The sequence below is a fragment of the Orycteropus afer genome, unplaced genomic scaffold (genome assembly GCF_000298275.1).
Source record: "Orycteropus afer afer isolate SDZICR_OR568_19922 unplaced genomic scaffold, OryAfe1.0 scaffold00033, whole genome shotgun sequence".
Lineage (NCBI taxonomy): Eukaryota > Metazoa > Chordata > Mammalia > Tubulidentata > Orycteropodidae > Orycteropus > Orycteropus afer.
This window is the reverse complement of record NW_006921620.1, coordinates 15,176,022-15,201,457: the sequence shown is the minus strand read 5'-3', so window position 1 is coordinate 15,201,457 and position 25,436 is coordinate 15,176,022. Positions and strand designations below refer to the sequence as shown.

General features: G+C 36.7%; 1 protein-coding gene across 1 annotated transcript in view; it reads right to left on the bottom strand.

The window, feature by feature from the left end:
- MFSD14A (major facilitator superfamily domain containing 14A) overlaps positions 1-25,436 on the bottom strand; it is an 82,193-nt gene that overhangs the window by 8,806 nt on the left and 47,951 nt on the right. The window contains exons 4-11 of the mRNA XM_007936097.1: positions 24,997-25,124; positions 22,916-23,030; positions 22,389-22,607; positions 20,747-20,860; positions 19,907-19,978; positions 10,237-10,349; positions 8,779-8,876; positions 150-313 (exon numbers count right to left, since the gene is read on the bottom strand). Of these exons, the coding sequence (XP_007934288.1) occupies positions 150-313; positions 8,779-8,876; positions 10,237-10,349; positions 19,907-19,978; positions 20,747-20,860; positions 22,389-22,607; positions 22,916-23,030; positions 24,997-25,124 (1,023 nt within the window). The remainder of the gene's footprint in view (positions 1-149; positions 314-8,778; positions 8,877-10,236; positions 10,350-19,906; positions 19,979-20,746; positions 20,861-22,388; positions 22,608-22,915; positions 23,031-24,996; positions 25,125-25,436) is intronic.

The window sequence follows — 25,436 nt, the reverse complement described above, 5'->3', positions numbered from 1 at the left end:
ACCTCTAGACTTTGTTTTTTAAGTGCTATAATTAAATTTAAATACTAAGAATCTCACATACAAGCTTTAGTGACAAAAACCATTTATGGTATCTTTTAATCCAGTCAAATGAACTATATAAAATGTCTATCATGTGAATAAAAAATTACCTGTTCAAAGTGGTGTTGAGGACTTGTATTTGTTCCCAAGTCTGTACCTGTTATTGGCAGTTCTTTAAGTTCCACATGGAATATGTAGAATATGAATCCATAGAGTGCTGGTCCCAGACCATTGCACAATCCTCGAATTCCTGTTATCATTCCTTGGACGACACCTAAATTGTTTTTAAACAAATAATCTTTTAGTGCCATTTAATTTTTTCCCTTAATCTAAATCCAAGGTTTTTATCAGACATTAGCAGTCTAGTCTAGTCTAGTCTAGTCATTAAAAGTTACTTGTAAGTGATTGTGGTTCTACAAAGTGTGGTAAGGTATCCAATGGAAATGTGAACTCAGATGCATTCAGATAGGGTCTAACAGTAACAAGAGGCCAAAGAGACTAATTCCCTAGATCATAACCATTAAAACATCCCCTGGCTAAAAGTCAGTCATCAACTCACAGCACAACTCTCCAAACAGCTAGTTAAGATCTTTTAAAGTAAAATATAGACTTTTTGTAGAATTTGATTTTTTATCTCTAGGATCTTCCATCAAATTTGAAATGCAACCTGCTTTGGCCAGAGGCCTTTCCTTCATTTAGCAGCCAGTGGCCAATGCCACTCTTCTGTAACCCCTTACACATAAAAACATACCTCTTCCAAAGAATTATTCCTCTATTAGCATTCCAAAAATTAAATGTTGCCCTCATAAAGGTGTAAGACAAAGTTTGTTATATATCTTTCTATAACCAAAACCATAAGGTTTTAATACAAGGGCCATGACTATATCCCAAGGTGTCTAGAACAGTAAAATACTTAGTATATATTTAGTGAATATAATGTGGCCAATCTTTATGACTAAATTCTTCTAGCACACAGAATGGGGCACGTATTTAAAGTGAGAGACAAGGGATTACCTACCTACCTCATGACATCAAACTTCAATCTGCTTTTCCTCCTTACAGTGAAAGCAATTAAAAAATTATTTACCATGAACATATCCTTAAGGAGCTCTAGTGATGTAGTGGTTAAGGCATTTGGCTGCCAATCAAAGAGTCAGTGGTTCAAAACCACCAGATGGGGTGGTCTGCTTCCATAAAGATTTACAGCCTTGGAAACCCAATGGGAGTTATGAGTCGAAATTGACTCAGTGGCAGTGACTTTGGTTTTGTGTTTTTAAACACAGGCTTATGCTTCAGTACTTAAAAGACAGAGAAGAGTTGACACTAATTCTACTCAACTGTTCCAGATCTAGAAAAGAAAGGAACACTCCCTAATTCATTCTGTGAAGCCAGCATAACCCTGATAACAAAGCAAGTCAAAGACAATACCAAGAAAAAAAAAAATGACCTCATGAATATAGATGCAAAAATTTTCAACAAAATTCTAGCCAAGAGAATTCAACAGCATATTAAAATAATAATAATAATAATACATCGTGATCAACTGGGATTCATACCAGGGAAGCAAGGATGGTTCAGCATTAGAAAAATCAATCAACATAACTACCACAAAAATAAAGGACAAGAATCACATGATCATCTCAATTGATGAAAAGTCATTTTACAAAATCCAACACCTTTTCCTGATAAACTCTCAACAAAGTAAGAATAGAAAGGAAACCTGTCAATATAATTAAGGGCCTATCTCCAAAATCAATAGCCAACATTATTCTCAATAGAGAAAGTTTGCAAGCATTCCCCTTGAAAACAGGAATAAGACGACAAGGATGCCTATTATCATCACTCTTACTCAATATTGTACTGGAAGTCCTAACCAGAGCACTATGGCAAAAATGGGAAATAAAGTGTATCCAAATCAAAAAGGAAGAGCTCTGGTTGCCTAGTGCCTAAGGCATTTGACTGCTAACCAGAAGGTTGGCGGTGCAAACCCACCAGCCAACTCCATGGAAGGAAGACTGGACAATCTACTTCCGTAAAGATTTACCGCCTCAGAAACCCAAAGGGGGTCACACTAAGAGTCAGAATCAACTCGATAGCAGTGAATTTGGTTTTATTTTGTTTTGAAATCACAAAGGTAGAAGTAAAATTATCTCAATTCACAGATGACATGATCCTATACATAGAAAATCTCAGATTCCACAAGAAAGTTCAAGTGGCAGGGTACAAGATCAACACACAAAAATAAGTTCAGTTCTCTATGTTAACAAGAAGGACTCTGAAAAGGAAATCAATACCATTTACAACAGCCCTCAAAAGGACAGAATACTTAGGAATACACCTAAACAGGGATATAAAAGATGTATACAAGGAAAACTATAAAACTTTATTGCAAGAAACTAAAAGAGATCTACATTCATGGAAAAACATTCCATGCTAATGGATTGGAAAACTTAGCATAGTGAAAATGTCAATACTACCTAAAGTGATACATAGATATAATGCAATCTCAATCCAAACCTCAACAACATTCTTTAATGAAATGGAGAAGAAACTAATCTCCAACTTTATATGGAAAAAGGTTCTGAATAGCTAAAGCAACACTGAAGAACAACAAAGTAGTAGGCCTCACACTTCTGATCTCAAAGCTTAATATACAGCTACAGTAATTGAAAGTCTGGTACTGGTTCAATGACAGACCCATAAACCAATGGAACAGAACTGAAAACCCAAAGTGAATCCATCCTCTACAGACAGGTGATCTTTGACAAAGCATCAAGTCCATTAGTGAGGAAGCAATAATTTAACAAATGATGCTAGCAAAACTGGATATCCATTTGCAGAAAAATGAAAGAGGATCCATACCTGACAACATGAATAAAAACTAACTCTTAAGTGGATCATACAACTAAATGTTAAAGCTTACCCTATAAAATTCCTGGAAGACAACACAGGGACAAAACTAAAGGACCTAATTTTCAGCATGAATATCCTATCTAACATGACTGAAAATGCACAACAATAGAAGATGACCAGGTCCTCCTAAAAAATACTTATATTCACGAAAAGACTACCAAAGAGTAAAAAGAGAAACTGCAGACTGGGAAAAATCTTTGGTAACAACATATCTTACAAGTGTCTAATCTCTGAAATATATAAAAACATCAACAACTCAACAACAAAAAGACAAACTATCCAATCAAAAAACAGCCAAAGGACACGAACAATCACTTCACTGAAGAGGACACTCAGGCAGCCAACAAATACATAATGAGATGCTTGCGATCATTAGCCATTAGATGCAAATCAAAACCACAAGAAGGTAACATCTCACCCATGCAAAATGGCACTAACCAAAAAAAAAGAAAACCACAAATGCTGGCAAGGGTGTGGGAGGACTGGAACTATAATAAGCTGCTGGTGGGACTGTAAAATGGTTATAACCACTATGAAAAACAGTGTTATCACTTTCCTCAAAAAGCTAGAAATAGACATATCTTATGATCAGCAATCCCACTTCTAAGTATACATATAAGAGATGTAAGAACAGTGACATAATTAGACATATGCACACCCATGTTCACTGAAGCATTATTGACAACAGCAAAAAGAAGAAAACAAATGCCCATAAATGGATGAATGGACAAATTTTGGTACATACATACAGCGGACTACTACAAAACTATAAAGAATAATGCGTCTTGAAACGTAACATGAATGAATCTGGAAGACATTATACTGAGTGAAATAAGTCAATCACAAAAGGGCAAATATTGTATGGTCCCACTATTTTTGACCCTAAAAAGTCAAGAGTAGATACACATTCAGAAACAATGTTCTTTGATGGTTATTAGGGACAAAAGGGGACCTGGATCAGGGGGCAAGGGGCAGGCGGGGATAGGAATCACTTTCTATAAAGTAGTGACTTGTTATTTTTGGTGATAGGAAAGGCAATACTAAATACAGATGAAGTTTCTACAACTTGACTGAGGTAAATGAACACATTAACAAGTATACAAGAATGGACAATTTCAGTAAATACTTTAATATATACAACAGTAATAACCAAAAAATATGTGTGTGATTACACAGGTACATATGTATAGGAAGGCATATGCCAAGTAAATGCACATGTGTAAGTGTATCCGTTGTTGTGTTGTTATTAGGTGCCATGGAGTTGACTCATAGCGACCGTATGTACAAAAGAATGAAACACTGCCCTGTCCTGTGCAGCCCCTCACAATCCTTACTGTACTTGAGACCATCGTTGCAGCCACTGTGTCAATCCATCTTGTTGAGGGTCTTCTTTTTTGCTGATGCTCTACTTCACCAAGTATGATATCCTTTTACAGGGAATGGTCCCTTCTGACCACATGACCAAAGTAGGTGAGGCAAAGTCTGGCCATTCTCACTTCTAAAGGCCATTTTTGCTGTAATTTTTCCAGGACAGATTTCTTTGTTCTGATAGTCCATGGTATTTTCAGTATTCTTAGCCAAAACAACGTAATTCAAAGATATCAACTCTTCTTGGGTATTTATTCATTGCCCAGCTTTCACAAGCATATGACATGACAGAAAATACCATGGCTTGAGTTAGGTGCACCTTAGTCTTCAGAGTGACATCTTTGCTTCTTAACACTTTAAAGAGGTCTTTGCAGCAGATCTGCCAAGTGCAATATGACATCAAATTTCTTGACTGCTGTTTCCATGGGTATTGACTGTGGATCCAAGTAAAATGAAATCCCTGACAACTTCAATCTCTCCACTTATCATGACATTGCTTATTAATCCAGTTGTGAGGATTTCTGTTTTATGTTGAAGTGTAATCCATATTGAAAACGGTAGTATTTGATCGTCCTCAGTAAGTGCTTCAAATCATCTTTATTTTTAGCAAGCAAGGTGGTATCTATCATCTGCACATCAGATTGTCAATGAGTCTTCCTCTAATTCTGATGCCACGTTCCTCTTCATATAATCCAGCTTCTCTGATTATTTATTCAGCGTACAGATACAACCCTAATGCACTTCCTTGATTTTAAACCACATGGTGTCCCCCTGTTCTGTTAGAATGACAGCCTTTTGGTCTATGTATAGGTTCCTCATGAACACAATTAAACTCTTTTGGAATCCCCATTCTTTGCAATGTTATCCATAATTTGTTATGATACACACAGGCAAATGCCTTTGCACAGTCAAAAAAAACACAGGTAAACGTATTTCTAGTATTCTTTGCTTTCTGCCAAGATCAATCTGACATCAGCAATGATATCCCTGGTTCCACGTCCTCTTCTGAATCTAGTTTAAATTTCTGGCAGTTCCCCGTCAATATACTGCTGCAACCATTTTTGAAGGATCTTCTGCAAAATTTTACTTGCGTGTGATATTAATGAGGTTGTGTGATAATTTGCACATTCTGTTCGATCCCCTTTCTTTGGAATGGGCACAAATACAGATCTCTTCTAGTCAGTTGGCCAGGTAGCTGTCTTCCAAGTTTTTTGGTATAAATTAGTTAAGTGCTGCATCTATTTGTTGAAACATCTCAATGGGTATTCTGTCAATTCCTGGAGCCTTACTTTTCGCCAATTCCTCCAGTGCAACTTTGATTGCTTCTTTCAGTACCATTGATTTCTGATCATATGCTGTCTCCTGAAAAGTTGGACACTGATCAATTCTTTTTGGTACAGTGACTGTGTATATTCCATCTTCTTTTGATGCTTCCCACATCATTCAATATTTTGCCCATAGAATCCTTTGATACTGCAATTCAAGGCTTTAATTTTTTCTTCAGTTCTTTCAATTTGAGAAATGCAGAGTGTGTTTTTCCCGTTTGGTCTCTACACATTTCATTGTAATAACTGACTTTGTCTTTTCAAGCTGCCCTTTGAAATCTTTTATCTCATCATCTCTTCCATTTGGTTTTGCTACTTATTCAAGAGCAAGTTTCAGAGTTTCTTCTGACATTCGTTTTGGTCTTTTCTTCCTTTCCTGTCTTTTTAATGACCTTTTGCTTTCTTCACATATGATGATTTTGATGTCATCTCACAACTCATCTGGTTTTTGGTCACTGGTGTTCAATATATCAACTCTATTCTTCAGATGGTCTGTAAATTCAGATGGGATACAGTCAAGGTCATATTTTAGCTCTTGTGGACTTGTTGTAATTTTCTTCAGATTCAACTTGAACTTACATTTGAGCAACTGATGGTCTGTTCCACAGTCAGCTCCCAGCCTTGTTTTGACTCATGATATTGAGCTTCTCTACTGCCCCTTTCCACAGATGTAGTGAATTTGATTCCTCTGTATTCCATCTGGCAAGGTATGTGTATAGCCACTGTTTATGTTGTTGAAGAAAGGTAATTGCAGTAAGTAAGTTGTTAGGTTTACAAAATTTTATCATGCAGTCTCTGGCATCATTTCTATCACTAAGGGTGTATTTTCCAACTACCACTGATTCTTTGTTTCCAATTTTCGCATTCCAATCACCAATACATCTTGATTGCATGTTTATTCAGTTTCAGACTGTAGAAGCTGGTAAAAATCTTCCATTTCTTCATCTATAACTTTAGTGCTTGGCATGTAAATCTGAAGAATAGTAGTATGGTCTTCCTTTAGGTGTATGGGTATTGTATTATTACAGACAGCACTGTACTTCAGGATAGATCTGGACACATTCTTTATGATGATGAATGTGATGTTATTCCTCTTCAGTTTGTCATTCCTGGCATAGGAGATCATATGGTTGTCTGATTCAGAATGGCCAAAACCACATTCCACATTCTATTAATGGATGTTTACAGCTGCTTCTTTGCATTTTGAGTCATGCCCTGTCAGTAAATGAAGGTACAGAAAGCTTTACTCCATTCATGTCATTAAGGTCTACTCTATGTTGAGGAGGCAGCACCTCCTCAACTATATTCTGAGTGCCTTCCAACCCAAGGGGCTCATCTTCTGGCACTGTATCAGACAACGTTTCAGGGCTATTTGTTTTCAGTAACGTATCAGACCGTGTTTCACTGCTTTTCGTAAGGTTTTCAGTGGCCAACTTTTTCAGAAGTAGATGGGCCCTTCCTTCTTCCCAGTCTTAGTCTGGAAGCTCCACTGTCCACCATGAGTGACCCTGTTCTATGCAATACCAGTGGTATGCCTTCCAGCCTCACAGCAACATTTGCAAGCTACCATAGTATGATAAACTGACAGACAAGTGGTAGAGTGTATCCATAGGCATATGTGTATACATGTTTGTGTATGCTGCATATATATCCATATATATATTAAAACACATTGGGGGCACAGTTACTGAGACTTCCCAGACATAACCAAACCACTTGCAGGATTGGTTTACTGGGTTAAAAGGCTTAGGACCACAGTCTTGTGGGACAACTGAATCTACTAGCATAACATAATTCATAAGGTTTTCAACTAGCCAATTAATTAATAAAGATAATGTTCTACATCCCAGTTGGGTAAGTAGCATCTATGGTCTTAAAAGCTTGCAACTGGCCATCTAAGGTTAACTATTGGTCTCCACTTGTCTAGAGGAAAAGAGAATGAAGGAAACCAAAGACTCAGAAGAAACTAATCCACAGGACTAATAGCCTCCATGAACCATTGCCTCTTTTAACATGAGACCAGAACTAGATGGTGCCCTGCCACCACTACCCACTGTTCTGGCCAGGGACACAATAGAAGGTCCTGGATAGAATGGGAAAAAAGTATAGAACAAAATTAAAAATTGCTTAAAAAAAAAAAAAAAAGGCCAGGCCTACCAGACTCAAGACTAAAGGAACCACTAAGAATATTATCCTAAAATACCCTTTGAACTGAAGCCATTTCTAGAAGACACCTTTCAGCCAATAATAGATTGGCTTAAAAAAATAAACAGTAACTAGATGGTGGCCAGCTACCACAGTCAACCACTTGGAAGGGATCAGCGCAAGAGATCCTGGACAGAGTGGGAGAACAATGTGGAACAAAACTTAAAATCATTAAAAGAGATCAGACTTACTGCTCTGATAGAGCCTAGTGAGACTCCAAGACTATGGCCTCTAGTTACCCTTTAGGTCTGGAACTGAACTCACTCCCGTGGCTTCCAGCCAAACAACAGACAGGCATATAGGGTGAACATTTACATCAGGTCGATACATTCAATCAATCAAACAATCTATCATGGGAGAACAGAAGGGCAATATTTGCACAGGGAGACAGCTGAGGGGGCAGGAATGCATAGGAAAGAAGGACACAGGGAAGAGGTAACTACAGGGAGGAAATGGAGAATTGCTGTCAATGCCATGAAACAAAATGTGTATGAACTGCCATATGGAAAATGGATTTGCTCTCTAAACTTTCACCCAAATCACAGTAAAATTTAGTAAATAAACAAACAAACGATATCATGTGTGAGTAACATGTGCCCTTAAACAATCAAGTATATGAGACCAAACAGTCAACATTTACCCTAAAGCAAATGAGAAGCCAAAAAGGAGAAAGGAAGCTAGATCAACAGAAACAAAACAAACAATGGAAATCATGAGAATGTTGACATAATGTGAAAATTGTAACGAACGTCATGGAACAATTTGTATAAAAATTGTTAAATGGGGACCTAATTTGCTGCGTAAATTTTTACCTAAAACACAATAAAATATTACAAAAATAAATTCAGTAAAAAGACAGAGACAGGATATAAGAATTCAAATATCCTGTACTTTTAAACAATTATCTTGGTTCCTAATATTAACTTACCTTGTTGATCAGCATCTGCAGTTCGTGAAACAAGTGCACTGACAGCTGGAAAGGTAATGCTGGACATAGCTGCTACTGCCCCAGCAGCCCACATCATCCTATAATCAATCATCAATCGAACCAAAACAAAAACAGTAAATCATTAGTCTTCTCCCCTGTACCTGTAAGAGTCAAAATATATACTTAAAACTGTGTAGCTTTACTGTGAAATGGTACCGTGAGAATAGTACAAGAAAAAGAGATCTGTACTTTATTCCTTCCTTACTATGTAACTATGGGCAAGTTATGTAAAAGTCTAACCCTACTTCAAGCATCTAGAAAACAAATACTTATGCACTCGAATAGTGTGTGTGTGGGGGGTGTCAATGGAAAATTAGAGTATCATTTTTCAAACTGTAAAATTTGTTGTTATTACTTCTGCTGCAGAGGGGATACTGAGGATGTCTGTAATACAGATAAAGAAATGTCATCAAATGTTTTCAGGCATGTGAAGCCAGGAAGTCTTTTGGGAACATTCTCACTAAGGAGCCCTGGTGATGCAATGGTTAAGCACTCAGCTACAAACAAAAACAGTAGTGGTTTGAACTCATCCAACAGCTCTGGGTTGATAAAGACCTGGCAATCTGTCCCCATAAAGATTATGGCCTAGAAAACCCTATGTGGCAGTTCTACTCTCACACAGGGTCACTGTGAGTCAGAATCAAGGGCGCCCAACAAGAAGGTTCTCACTGGTTTTTGATTCAGTGTAAAGATATCACTGATTTGATCTAATCCATAAGTATTAAAGAATAAATATTTTAGATGTTCCCGGGGTGATGTTTAAAAGTAAAGTTCTATATAATTTAAATTGTGAACACTTCTTTGGTTTCTAGCCTAGCTTTTACAAACTGTCCACCAAAACACATTCTCAATGCTTCCTCTTACTCCTATTGTGAAGACTACACAGAAGGGAGGTGCTCAGTTGTAAGAAAGGTTAGCAAACTGTAGTTCGGTCCAGAACACATGAATACATTGTTACCATCCTCTCCCTACAGGAAACCACACTGGTAAGAAAAGTTGAGAGGCAGGGCATGAAGCTGAGACTAAAACAATTGGACTTTCTCACTAATTTCTGGTTTGCCATCAGTAATGAATACAGGAAAAAAATGAAGCAGGGTAAAAGAAAAGATAACACTAAACTTTCAGGACCAATTGCAATGGGATCCTATGCTTTTTCCTAGTGATACAACTGGTTTAAATGCTTCAATGGGTCAATAATATCATTCACAAATTCAGCTGTTGCTTAGCTATAAAATGTTATATTTCTGCCCAAAAGCTATTTCTAGAATAGATAAATACATAAATACAATATTTGTATTATATACATGCTGAAAAGAAAAAAAACATAGTAACTGATAGATTAAAGTCTTAGCTGAAAAACAAAAAGACAAACATGAAAATTAAAATATTTATACCTACCAAGGTTCTGAACCAAAGCCATACCATGCCAGCTGTAATATTTGAAATCCCAGACCCAATAAAATGGTGTTCTTATTTCCAATCGACCTCATAAGTAAACTCAAGATTATAGTCTGAGACAAAATAAGAAAAGGAAAAAAAATACTTTATGAGAATGAACTTTTAAAAAATAAAAACAAAATATTTGATGACTTCTTTCAATCTGCAATATAAAAGGACAATTACCACTTTTGTAAAATTTGGCTTTTCAACTACAATTGCCCTGAGTATATTTGAGGTCACTGCTCCAGGTTAAACAAGCAGAGGAACAGTCCCTCTGCTGGCACAGATCCAGATTCAGGGAACCAGTCAGACAAGTGAAAAGCAAACCTTTCTACTCAATGTATGTCTACTGAGGCTCACTGAAGTCTGAAGTTGAAAATAGTAGGATCAAAAGGTTCTAACTAGTAATTTGGAGCTTTATGTAATAGATTTTAAATAGTTTTTATACATCCACAGCTAATCCAAAATGCCTTTTCCCCCAACTAAAGAAAAACTGAAAAACAATTATACATATATCACTCACCTAAATTAACCTACTGTTGAAACCATTTTGCTTTTATGAACAGGTTAACAAGTATGTGATGTAAGAAGTATGATATAATTAAGAACACAGCCTTTGGGAAAACAACAGAGATCATAATCTTGGCTATAATGATGTAACCCTGGGCAAAAACAGTTGCAGCAATACAATGATAGGGAACTGACAGAAATTCAAACCGGATTCAGAAGAGAACACTGAATGGTAGTATCACTGCTAATGTCAGATGGATGTTGGCTGAAAGCAGAGAATACCAAAAAGATGTTTACCTGTGTTTTATTGACTAAATAAAGGCATTCAGCAGTGTGGATAACAACAAATTATGGATAACACTGCAGAGAATGGGAATTCTAAAACACTTAATTGTGCTCATGAGGAACCTGTACTTAGACCAAGAGGCTATTATTTAAACAGAACAAGGGGATACTGCATGGTTTAAAATCAGACAACATTTGGGTGAACACGGTATTTTTCACCATCCTTATTCAATCTGTATGCTGAGAATATGGAGTATGTGAAGAAGATCATGGTATCAGGATTGGAGGAAGATTCATTAACAACCTGTGAAATGCAGATGACACAACTTTCCTTGCCGAAAGCAAAGAAGACTTGAGGCACTTACTGATAAGATCATAGGCTACAGCCTTCAGTATGGATTATACCTCAATATAAAGAAAACAGAAGTCATCACAACTGGACCAATAAGCACTATCAGGATAAACAGAGAAAAGACTGAAGTTGTCTGGAATTTCATTTTACTTGGATTGTACACAATGCTCATGGAAGCAGCAGTGGAGAAATCAAACACCTGGCCCAAGCCAGGGAATTTTCAATAGCCTCATATGCATGTGAAAGCTGGACAATGCATAAGGAATACCAAAGAAGAGTTGATGCTTTTGAGTTGTGGTGTTACCGAAAAATACTGAATACTGAAAGTACCATGGACTGCCAGAAGAACTAACAACCCTATTCTGGAAGAAGTGCAGCTGGAATGCTCCTTGGAAGGGAGAATGACCAGACTTCATCTCACCTACTTTGGTCATGTTGTCAGGAGGGACCATTTCCTGGAGAATGATGTCATGCTTCGTAAAGCAGAGGGTCAGCAAAAAAAGGGAAAAGCCCTCAATGTGATAGACTGACACAGTGGCTGCAACGATGGGCAAGTACAGCAAGGACTGTGAGGCTGGCGCAGGACCAAGTAGTGTTTTCTTCTATTATACATAGAGTTACTATGAGTCAGAGCCAACTCGAAGGCATCTAACAACAACAGAAACAACATATGCATGTGTAAGCTAGATAATGAATAAGGAAGACCAAAAAAGAACTGATGCCTTTGAATTATGGTATTGGCAATGACTACTGAATATACCGTGGACTGCCAGAAAAATGAACAAATCTGTCTGCTCCTTAGAATCAAGTATAGTAAGACTTTTTCTCATGTACTGTGGACGTGTTATCAGGAGGGAGTAATCCCTGGAGAAGGATATCATGCTGGGTAGAGGGTCAGGAAGTCTTCAAAGAGACTGACTAACAGACACACTGGCTGTAGCAATGGGCTCAAACATACCAATGACTATGAGGATGGCACAGGACCAAAGAATTTCATTCTGTTGTCACAGGGTCACTGTGAGCTGGAACTGACCTAGTGGCCCCTAACGAACAGTACCTATTTCAAAAGTTTGGTGTGTGGATTAAATGAGATTATATTTATATAAAGTACTTAGCACTGTCTGGCATTTAATAAATAGTAACATATATGGTTTTCTTCTTTTCTTTCAAAGCTAATATAAATATAACAATTTGGAGACATCAGGAAAATACTTTTTGCTATTCTAACTACAATATTAAATATACCACTTAATTACTAAGTTCACAGAGAAAGAAGTGAAAATAATTCAGCAAATTACTATTTTATGACAGACTGATATGCTAAACTCACAGCTATCAAGTGTGATGAAGCATAAACTCTTTAAATTGGGACAGTCATTGAAGAGTTCAATCAGACTTAACCACAAATACACCAGTGGAAAGCAAATGAAGATTCTTAAAAGGATTTTGAACAGTTTAAATAGCTTTCTTCTCTGAGATTGTACTCCATAAGGCACAGCTATCTAGTGGGATTATATTCTTTGACAACTATCGCCACAAAAGGGAACTCATCAGAATAAGTAGTTAACTTTTAAGAGTATATCCAAAGCTTAATGGCAACAAATTGGCCAGGAGAAGCAGAGGCTTACAATGAAAAGCTGAGTAACTTGGAAAACTACTTTAAAAAAACAGTTCCAAATATAGCAGTTTCATCTAAAAACTGATTCCTCTCTTATGTGTGTAGGAACTCAGGGCAAAAAAGCATTTCATCTTATGATGGCTAAATACAACCTAAGGGAAGATACAATGTTGAAACAATAAACAGATTCACTCAAGGTGAAATACCTGCCACTTCAGCCAGGAGAGAAGGGAACAAACAAATGCTAACCAAAGAGCCTCAGTTCAGTGAAAACTGGTTTAGCTGGCTAGGGACGGCTCCCTGGAACTGGCATTCCTTCAGGAAGAGCCTGTCCACTGAGAAGCTGACAGTGCTAAAGTATATATCATGTATATTACCAAAAAAAAAAAAAAATGTTTATAAAATGTAGACATCTTATAGCCCTTCATCTACCAGCTAGTCAGTAGGTATTTATAGAAAACAAATGTTTCCCTCTTTGGGAAACTATTCGCACAGACTATAGGATATTTCAATAACAAGGCTCAGAGTGTATTACCACAAAAATTTTCATTTTACAGATGGGTTAACTGGAGTAAAAGGAGAAAATATATATTTCTAAAAGGTATGGGATGAGTCATTAAAATTAGAAACAAAATTCAGAAAGGCTAACACGGCTCCTCCCCTCTCTTAATGTCCTATATTGAGAGCTACTAATTGAACTTTCTGTCACATCCCTCCCCCCATATTCTTCTACCTTGTGACACAAAGACCTTAAGGGCACTGACATCACATGACATTAACTGATGACAATGGTCTTCTCCTTGAAGGCAGGGACATTCTCTTATTTATTTCTATATTCCGGGCACTAATAAAAGTGCTTTTTACTAGTCAGTAAAGTTCTCAGTGTTTAAAAGAAATAGGCATGATCCTAAGTATATCACAATTTCTAAATTCTTAATAATAACAGAACAAATTTCTTGATATATACAGTGTGCTAAACAGGAAAAAAAATCAGTGTCCCTCAATTTAGATGACAGAACTGAGACTCCAAAGGTTAAATGACTTAAGCAAGATGACAAAGGTGTTTAGCAGTTAGAATTGGCATTGGCTTTAGTCAATCAACAAATATTTGCCAAGTTCTTATTAAATCCAACTGCTATTCCAGGTCTGAGGTCACAATGGTGAATAAGTCAAAGTACTAGTCAGCACACAGATTACCTTCTAGTGGAGGGAAGACGGGTACCCGCACACTTTAATTAACAAGTAAGATAATTTCAGTTTGTAACTGCTATAAGGAGTCTTTAAATGTCTCAAACAGTTAAGCACTCAGATGTTAACCCAAAGGTTGGAGGTTCAAGTCCACCCAGGGGCACTTTGGAACAAAGAGTCTGGTAATCTACTTCTGAAAACCCAACCACTAAAAACCCTAAGGAGCCCGATTCTAGTCTGACATATGAGGTTGGCTTAACTTGGAATCAAATTGACAGTAACTAGAGTTTGGCTGCATGGTCCCCTCCCACACACACTGCTAAGAAAACAGAACAGGTCAATGGTGAAAGAGGTGCTGCTTAAACCAGGATGGTCAGGGAGGACCTTTCTGGTGGTGAAATTTTAGGTGATAACTTAATATGGAGGAAGATACAGTTAAAGTAAAGACCTGGGGTACAGAGACCACTCCAAGCAGGAGTGACAAGAAATACAAAGGCCCTGTACTAGATCCCACTCAACAAAATGAAGGGTAGAGAAAAATGAGGTCATGTCAAGAGTCTAAATTTTATTCTGGCACAATGGAAATTAAGTTTTAAACAGGAAAGTACATGATTAGATTTTACTTTATAAAATTTAGTCTACCAGCCAGAGAATGAACCACAGGAAGGCAGCTGGGTGGCGAAAACAGTTAAGCAAGCACTTGACTAGTAGCTGAAAGGGCAGTCTGAACTCACTCAGAGGCACCACAGAAGACAGGCCTGGAGATACCATTTGGTAGACTGAATGTGGAGTAAGGAGAAAGGAAGGAATCAAGAATAAAGTCAAGTTTTCTGGCCCAAACAACCAGAAGAGTGGTGGTGCCACTGAATGTGATGAGAAACACTAGGTAGGGAGTACTAGAAAAGGAAGGAATCTCAATCTTAGCTTTGGCCATCTTAGTTTGAGATGCCCAACAGATGAGTCAAGTAAGAACTCAGGGATTAGCCTGGAAGTGTAAATTTGGACATTACCAGCATAAAGAAGACTAGACAATGCTAAGAAAGAAATGTGTAGAACTAACTATATCCATGCATTTCTGTGAACATTGATTTAGTGTAGGTGTTATGAATTTATATGCCTATTGGGTCCAAGGAGTTAAATGAGTCAAATAGGTAGATTATAAGGTGATAGGAAGAGCCTGGGTTAAAGCACTCATCTGCTAACTGAAGCTCGGTGGTTCAAAGCCACCAGAAGTCCATGGGAGGAAGATGTGGCAGTCTGCTTCCATAAAGATTTACAGCCTTGGAAACTCTATGGGACAGTTCTTCTCCATTCTTTAGGGCCGTTATGAATTGGAATGATTGGACTGGTCAGTTTGGTCCAGTTTGGTTTGGGTTTAAGGCAACAGGAAGAGATGGAACCCATGGCACACTAGAAAGCATATGCCCACAGGAGTCAACAAGTACTTGGTTCCTGTTGGAAGGTGGGTCCACCCAGTGTTACTAGATCTAATGATTTTCTAGGAGAAGTTAGACATCTTTGTTTTTAATAATACTTCCAATTTATAAATGCTTATTGCTTATTTAAAAATTTTAGAAATACCATATAAAAAAACCAATGATCTCTAATTTAGTGCTTGCTGGGTTGTGGGCATAGTAATAGCAGATACAAATATAATATAATCCTTACCTTAAGAATTTAAGTGCTCACAACCTACTAAGGTAGAAATAATCAGAAATAAAGAGACAAAATCTGTCCATTGCATTTTGGACAACAGCTATATGCCCAAATTATTAAGGAAACCCTTAGAAGGGATACTTAGAGCAGAGGAAAGGGAGACAGAAAGGTCAACAAAAACAAAGATGATGAAATAAACAAACATAAGCTGCAAAACTGAGGAGCTACAACCAGCTTCATGCTGCTAGACAAAAACATGAAAAACAATGATCTTTCATTGGTTGGAGAGGTTAATGTGGCAAGTCATTCTCAACTGTATGCTTCTGTACAAGTGAGACTCTTTCATGCTTATTATTTTAGCAGCTCATACAGTGACATAAAAATGTAAAACCAAAACCAAACCAAACTCACTGACGTCAAGTCAATTCGACTCACAGCGACCCCCTCCTTGGGTTTCTGAGGTGGTTATCTCTATGGAAGTAGATTGCCCAATCTTCTTTCTGAGGAGTGGCTGGTGGGTTTGAACTGCCAGCCTCCTGGGTAGCAGTCATTTAAATGCCTTAGGCACTATGCCACCAGAGCACCCATAAAAAAGTAATTATCAGTATTTACATACATAATACATACTCCTACTTATCTGTTTTTGAAGGCCATTTAATTGTCTCACCTTTTTGTATGTATAATTTTCATCTCAAAACTTGTTTCTGTGTAGGCACCAAAAACTAACTGATGATTTCAGTATCTCGTTCCTTGCAGACTATGCACCTGCATATATGCTATACCATTAAATGCTCTCTAGATCATTGCTCATTCCTTTCCAGTCTCGCTGACTTCGTGCTGCTGTAGTGGTCTTTCCAACACAAATCCAACCATGTCTCTCCCTCGTCCTTTATTTACATCTCTGCTGTACCAGATTCTGAGCTCTCAGAGACTGTTTTTCATCTCTGTATTTCTTATGTCAAGGGTTGTTTGCTGAACAGAGAAAAATACTCTTCTATAGCACCTTCAGCTCATCACCCAGTATTATTGCCTGTTAAGGACCAAGTCCACCAAAAATATATGTTGTAAATCTTAATCCCTATATCTATGGATGTAATACCATTTGGGAATAGGGGTTTTCTTTGTTGTCAATGAGGACATATCAGTGTAGAGTAAACCAATTACTTTCAAGATATAAAAAGAGCTGATTAGACACAGAGAAAAGCAAGAATGAGGGAAAGACAGATGTTACATAGAGATCTCCAAGGAACATTGAGAAGAATGTTATAGAAACTAAGACACTGCTCAAATTTATTAACTGAACATGGGAGCTGTGGGCACTTAAGTATGAAATAGAGCTTAAGATGCTTACCCCTTTTAATCACTATAGAAATATGAGCCTGTTCTTCTCATCTATATGTGTGGTATAAAAATCCTTAAACAAAGTATTAGCGAACCAAATCTTGGCACTATATGAAGATTATGCACCATGACCAGGTTCGTTTCATTTCAGAGTAACAAGGTCAGCATGGTAGTGAAGTTTGTGTGTCAACTTGGCTGGGCCAGGATGAGTAGCTGGGCAGCTGGATGCAGTATTCCCCATAATGAAATTGGTAATCAACTCCATGCTGGAATCTACTTGAGCAGCTAAGTAGCTGCCTTAGGGAATGTGGTCTGCTTCCTGTATATAAGCAGAAACCTAGGGGAATGGTCTCGAGCTTATGGCACACTTGGACCCTGCATGTAGCCATGTCGTTGTTCAGCAACTTGCCATACTCTGTCGACCTGGGGACTTACAATGGACTTAAATTAATGGCCTGCAGTGTGGTTTGGTAACATCGGGACTGTGCCTTTTTACTTGTCAACCTTGGGCTTGGCAGCCTCGGCAGCTAGCACTTGTCTGAGTGAAGAAAAGCCTCTAGCCTGAGTGGGCTGGGAGCTGGAGGCAGAGCTGAAGCCCAAGCTGAGGGGCTTTTACCCAGCCACTAGAGCTTGGCACTTTGAACTTGGACTTAAAGCCTCCAAATTGTAAGAACAGACTCCTGTTTGTTTAAGCCATCCCATTGATGGTATATTCTTGTCAGAGTGGTACTAGGTAACCAGATCAGTCAGTTTAACATGTGATAATATATCACACCCTACCTTTACTATTTGTACATTTTCCTTTGTGTTATGTTTCAATAGTGTGTTTTTTTTAAGAAACATTAGAAAACATTTTTATCTATGGTGACATTGTATTTTCCTTTAAAGCTGAAAAGCACTTTTTAAGATTATCCATTCTGTAGACCTCTGGAAATTAAAGGTATGATGGACAGGAACAAATATTTTAACATATTGTTTTTGTAGATCAAGACTTTTTAGGATAACTGAAGTTAGAAATAAAAGTAGTAGCCAATGCCATTTGTATGTGTATGTAAGGGCTTAAGGGAGGTGTAGTATAGCATTTAAATTTAAAACTGAATATAGTGAAAATCCATAAATGATAAGATCTGCAGAAAGAATCCTATTCAAGAGATGGTAAAATATCAGAATCCAATTACATACACCATACCCTCCATTTTCTTTTCTAATTCTTATTGGGACTTGGGTGAAAGTTTACAGAGCAAGTTCATTTTCCAAACAGCAGCTCACCTACACTTTGTCTCACAACTGACTGCAATTTCCCACAATGCAAAAGCTTCCCCCCTTCCACTTCCTCCCCACCCTCCATTTTCTTAAGAGTACAATAAAACAAACTTATAATCTAGTAAATTGTATGTATGGTGGAAAAAAGTTAACTGAAACATGATCATCTGTTTAGATTCTACAAAAGCAAAGCCAAATAGCAGGAAATAAGCAGGGCTTTTTCACAAAAGGAAGACAGACCCTAAATCTCTGAGTGGGAAAATTTGGGTCACTGAAGAACAATACTGCTTTATTGTGGAACAGAGACAGTTTAGAGACCAGAATGAAATATCTCCTAAAAAAATCCAGATTTCTGTGTTGATTAGTATCTTAATTATCAAGCAACAAATGTTTACCAAGTAGGCTTCCAAGATACATGACATTCTTCTGCTCAAAACCCTCCAATGGCTTCCTACCTTACTCAAGTCTTGTGACAACTTACAAGTCCCCACATGGTCTGGCAATACTCTCTCCCTTGTTCATGCCATATACACTTGCTGTTTCTTATACATGTCAAGCACAGTCTCCTGTTAGGGCTTTATTTCTGTTCCCTCTGCCTGGAATTCTCTTCCTCCATATATCTTGATGGTTTCTTCCTCATTTCCTTTGTGTCTCTACTCAAATGTCACCTTGTATCAGCATGCCTTCTCAACTCCCTCAGATTAAAAAAAAAAAAAATACCCTGCCCCAATTGCTCTCCATATGCTTTACTCTTTTCTCTATAGCTCTCATTATACCTGATGTGTTTATAACAACATACTTATTAATCTTCTAGAATATAAACCCACTCCACTAAAATGTAAACTAAACTCTCTAACAGAAGTTCACTGCTATATCCCCAGTGCCTAACACATGGTAGGTAGTCAATAAATATTTGTTGAATGAATTAATCAATAGTAGAGCAAAGACCAAAAGACTAAAATTCCTGATTTTAGGCAGGTATATAACCTAGTATAAGTAGCACTGGTGGTACAACAACTAATGGCTAAACTCACCAGTGGCTCTGCAGGAGAAAAGATCTGGTTGTTGTGCTCCCATAACGATTACAACCTAGGAAACCCTATGGAGTAGTGTGACTCTACTATGGGTCGTTATGAGTCAGAATTGGCACAACAGCATATAACAACATCATACTCAAATATAAATAAATTTTCTTTCTGATTTATAGATCATATATTGAAATGATCAATGTGTCTATCACAAAAATCTGATCCATTTTGGATACATTAACAAATTGAGTTTCTGAATCTACAAACCTGAGACTCTCTATTTTGGTGACGTCACCAAGTACTATCATTTTATGAGATCCCATTTGGATAGCCAGCCAGGGTCACTCACTATATAACATCACTTTCTGTGACTAAAAAGACACTCACCTGTGCAATAATGGAAAGAATGCCAAGGACTGCTATAAATGCTGCAACACTTTCAGGTGAAAACTTCATTATCTAGAAGGTTTCCATAAAAAGTTAGTAAGTCAATAAATAAAGGATAAAAAGTACCATAGAACCACAACTACTTCTACATTAATATTAAATGGCTCAGAAAAAAGAAATCCAATTTTATAACCAAAGAATATCTTCAGAAGAGAATGAAAAAAATAACAAGTATTAACACATTATAAACAACACATTCAGACACAGCTCCTAGTGTGTATTCACTAAATCGAATAGTTGGAGAGCACTACCAAGCATTCAGAACCCATTTTACAAATACATAGGGAACCATTATATGCTTCATATATATATGGTTAAAAGCTCACTTTCTGTCTAATAAGATTAGAGTCATGGAGAAATAAAGGGTTTTTTGCCTTCATTTTGGCTAGCTGCTCTACTACTGTATGCTCTCAATCACAGAGAGACTGTTAAGAGCTGGTGAGTGGAATAAGACATCCCATTACCTGTATAAACAACAAAAAAAATCAAACCATATACTTTCCCAGGAGAAAACTTATCTTTTTGTCTAAGCCAAAAGTCTTAATATGCAAAATACCTCCCCAAGAAATGAATGAATTAGTATATAAAACATCCCCATAAAAAATAACAAACATCGGCTGCATAAAACAAAAGGTTGTTTTTGGTGAACTGTTATTTATAAAATGATAGTTATTTTCAAAGGTTTGTGTTGATTATATCTCCCTCAAGATTAAGTATTTTTTTTAATTATAGATTAAACAATAAAGAAAAAAAATTCACATTAGTAGAATAGGGTTTTACCTGTCTGAGGTACAAAAAAAAGCTGGAATATTGGCCTGCTTCTGGTAGGTAGGAGAGAAACACCGTGATGCAGATTAGCAGCACTATAGAATCTTGGCCCACTTTTTTTAAAGACTAGAACAAGAAAAAGACTGATATAAAGTTTTATATCAAAAACACTGAAGTATTCTACCATCAACAGATGAATGGATAAACAAATGTGGTAGATGTGCATACAACGTAACGTAATACTATTCAGCCAGTAAGAGTATTAAGTCTTGATACATGCTACAGTTTGGATGGTGCTTAAAGACATTATGCTGAATGAAATAGATCAATCATAAAAGAACAAATATTATATAACTTCACTTACATTAAAAGACAAAAAGCAAATGTATAGAGACAAAGTTTATTAATGGTTACCAGGGGCAAGAGGGAGAGGGAAAGGAGGGGGGTTAAAAGTGATGGAAAATTGCAACGATTAAGGTAGGGTCGCACAGCCAATTACTGTAATTACTATCAATATATTCTAAACCTAAAAAATGTTAATTGGCAAAAGTTGTGTGGTATATATATATGAAAATAACAATAACCAAGAATAAAAAGAATACTGCTGAGGCCTGCTTATGTCCAACTAAACATCTCACGGGATTTGGTTCCTTGGTTTGGAGATTTAGGGTCATGGTTTCCTGGGACACACCAGTTAATTGGCCTAATAATGTGTTTAGCGCTTCTGTTCTATCTCCTAGTTCTTTGCTGTAGTGCCTGGGATCTTAAAAGGTTGTAAGTTGCCACCCAACCAAAACAAATGGTCTCTATTCACCTAGAGCAACAAGAAAAAAAGGAGTGTTGGAGTAGGAAGGGAAAATGGAACGTGTGGTCAACTGTCTCCATGAACAATGGTTCCCTTTGTAATGAGAACAGAAGAACAGGATGGTGCCTGGCCATATTACTAAAAATTGTGATCAAAGATTCTATAAGAGAATATGCAGAACAGATTTCCAAATTCTCAGAGAATCCAAAACTTTCTGGAGCCATGGAGGGTGGACAAACTCTTGAAACTACTGCCAAGATAATCTTTAAATCATAAACAAAAAATATCCCCTGAAGTCATCTTAAAACTGAACAAATGTTTAGCTTAACAGTAAAACAGGCCTGCCTTGAGTATTATAATCTTTTAAGAATTATCTACATGGGATCAAACAGACATAGCAACTCGAAAGATTAGATAAGAATCTTGGGGGGCACTGAGTTTGTTAATGAGGGAAGAACAAGTCAGAAAAGGAGGGTGAGAACAGTTGTACAATTTGAAGAATGTAAGCAATGTCACTAAACTATATACGTAGAAATTACTGAATTATTATATGTTTTGCTGTGTATATTCTCAATGACAACAACAAAATTTTTAAAAACTGAGTGGAGGGGGAACACTGAACTATTCTTAAGAATATGGAGAGATTTCTTTTGGCAGTGTACATACAGATTATCTAGTTGTCTTTATAGTTTATTTTATCCTCCCCAAAATGTTTTATAAAATTAAACAGAGTAATACAAGATTCCTCACAATGTTTTCTTCAAGGAAACTTCTACAACAAAATATTAATGCTGTATGGAATCATGCATTCAACTTTTTGCCAAAGAGAAGGAAAAAATATAAACATACTGCAAAAGGGTCAGCCTGTTCCCAGGAAATGGGTGCTCCCCATGACGCTGGACGCATCTTCTCAGGCAAAGACTCTGGCACAGCAACAAGGATGAAACAAATATCCAGTAAAGCTATTGCTGTAGCTAGGACCACCACTAAGCTGTCTCCGTATACTCGTCCCAGGTAAGCGCCAATTGCAGGGCTGGTTACTAAACTTGCAGCAAATGTTGCTGAAACCTGCATCAAATTAAAGGTAGACAGAAGAGACTGATTCTTTTACTTCAACATCCAATAACTCCTTTCATAATCTTGATTTATTTCAAACTTTCTATTTAATAAATACTTCCAGAATGCAAGGCATCAAAACTTATGAAGGTTTGTGCTTAAAAATATTTTAAATGTGAACTGATGGATGATTTTATTACAAAATGTATCTTGTGCAAAAATTAAATCTTGTAATGCAAAGGCTTGCACCATCTGTAATATGGAATACCTAACAAATAAAGTATTTTTCAGCAGATACAAAAGGTATAGAATAAACATACCAGTCCATAAGCCATACTTCTTTCATGTTCTTGAGTTATATCTGCGACATATGCAAATACCACGGAGAAAGTCACTGCAAAAACCCCAGAAACAGAGATAACAGCAAAGTACCACCTAGAAATAAAAGAAAATCGATAGGAAATTGTTAGAACAATTGCAATTATCTTAACCTTCCTTCACTTCCATAAGTGAATTAAAATAAGAATAGCTGATCTCAATGAAAAGCTTAATAGGACAATTCATGAATTAACTCTTCTATAAATTCCAAATCACAGATATTATGAAAACAAAAGGATTCAACAGCAACCCAGCCACTATATAGGAATACTTTAAATTAGATTCATGTCACTCTTTTACTCAAATGTTAAATGTTAAGTGGCTTTGTTGCTGTTTCTACCAAAATAGTAATGAACTAAATCTATTAAAATTTACCTATTACCGAAATATTTCCCACCACAGTACTACACAAAAGAAAATTCAGTGAATGAAATTGAGAAAAAAGTTACTCCATATTTATCTTGAGCCTACATATAGAAACTAGTTGTTTCTCCACAGGTTACTATTAGCTCTTTAAATGCTGGCAAAACAATAACATTCGGTGTTTACATAGAAGAAACCTGTTATGGTAATGTTAATAAATAAACTGAGACTAGATAGCTACTCAGAGTCAACAAAGCTATTTTTAAAAGCAAATTATGTTTTACTGTATATGATTCCAAAATATGTGGATGAGAATAAGAAGTGGCTATTATAATACTGATGTTTGGTTTTTAAAATTATATGTATTCAAAATACATTTTCAAAATAGAATTCAATCGATACTTTACCAAAAAAACCAAACTCACAGTCATCAAGTCAGATCCGACTCATAGCGACCGCTCCTTGAGTTTCTAAGGCAGTATCACTAAGAAGTAGACTGCCCAGCCTTCCTTCCGAGGAGTGACTGGTGGGTTTGAACCACCAGCCTTCTGGTTAGCTGTCACTGCTTATCAATACTTTTCTAATACACAATCATTTCCTTCCTTTGGTAAGGTTTCATATGTGTTATTATCGTTCATCAAGGGCTTAGCCAACAGAATTATACCTAATCTGTGAGAGGGAGATCCTGCCCCACATAAAACCTTAGCCTTTCTAGCTACACTGTGGAAATACAGCCCATCAAAGACAAAGAATTAACTTACATTAATACTCAATAGAGTACCGAGAACATTAGCCAGAAAGCTAATAGATTTACAACTAAATTGGGCTCCACTACTTTGGGAAAATCATGTTCTTCGTAAGCATTCCCTTTTCTTTTCAAAGAATCCAGATTTATTTATTTATTTAAGAATCCCAGCTTTAATCAGGGTGCTCATGAGCCCAGCCTCTTGTAACTAAGAGGAACACATGCCTGATATATGACCAAAGAGATGCATACATAGGATGGGTGGGAATTCTGGAAAGTTTCCTTAAAGGAAAGTAGTACACTCTCTTCTTAGTCGTTCCCTTTTCTGAACTTCTGCAGTGTGACTTGTGGCCACCTTGGACAGTGAGGTGATAGCTAAGGATGGCAATGCAGCAAGACAGAAAGTCTATATTCCTGGAAATGGCATACCTGCTACGAACCACCCAAATCTCAAGACTTATTTTACATGGAGAGAGAGAAATAAATGTCTATGATTTGAAGCAAGTATTATTTTGCACTTGCTTATATATAAGTGAAACCTACTCTAATTAATACAGATAATGACAATCAACTTTGTGAATATTTTTAAGTCTCACTTAGGATAACAGAAATGTTAACAAGCCCATCTCCAGTGCCCAAAATATTACTTTGAAATTTAGACTGTGAAATCCAAAAGCAAGCTAGCCAGTTTTCTAGCTGCTTCCCATAATATCAACCATTCTAAAAACATTTTATGAACTATTACTTAGCTACTATATATTTATTATCTCTTATCTATATCAAAGAATAAAGGTACTACAAGACTAAAACTATATAGGGAAGAAGGCAAGAGAAGTAAAAGAAATAAGAGAACATTAAAAAAAAAGCAATTTCATAAAGTGATATTTAATTACTGTAAGCTACATATGTACATACCATGGACTGATCTTCATTAATGGAATTGGGGCACATGTGAAAAATACTGTTAGCAGCAAGAAAGATTTTCGGCCCCAAACATCAGAAAGAGCACCAATAAGTGGGGCACTGAGGAATGACAACAAACCCTAAAAAAAAAAAAAAAAATTTAAATGAAAAAATTTTAAACTTCATATCCATGAGCCAAAAAAGAAAAAAAACATCTCATTGGCACAGATAAATTTTAAGTAAGCTTGTATCTTTTAAAAAAAAAAATAAAAAAAACTCTATCACCAAACTTTAGATAAGTAACTTATTTCTTATCTATATTTAATTAAAAAAAATTTCCCCAGCCCCAAATCCATTAAATGGGTAAGAGAATGTTTGTTTAATAAATGGTGCTGGCAAAACTGGAGATCCATTTGCAGAAAAATGAAACAAGATCTGTACCTCACACCACA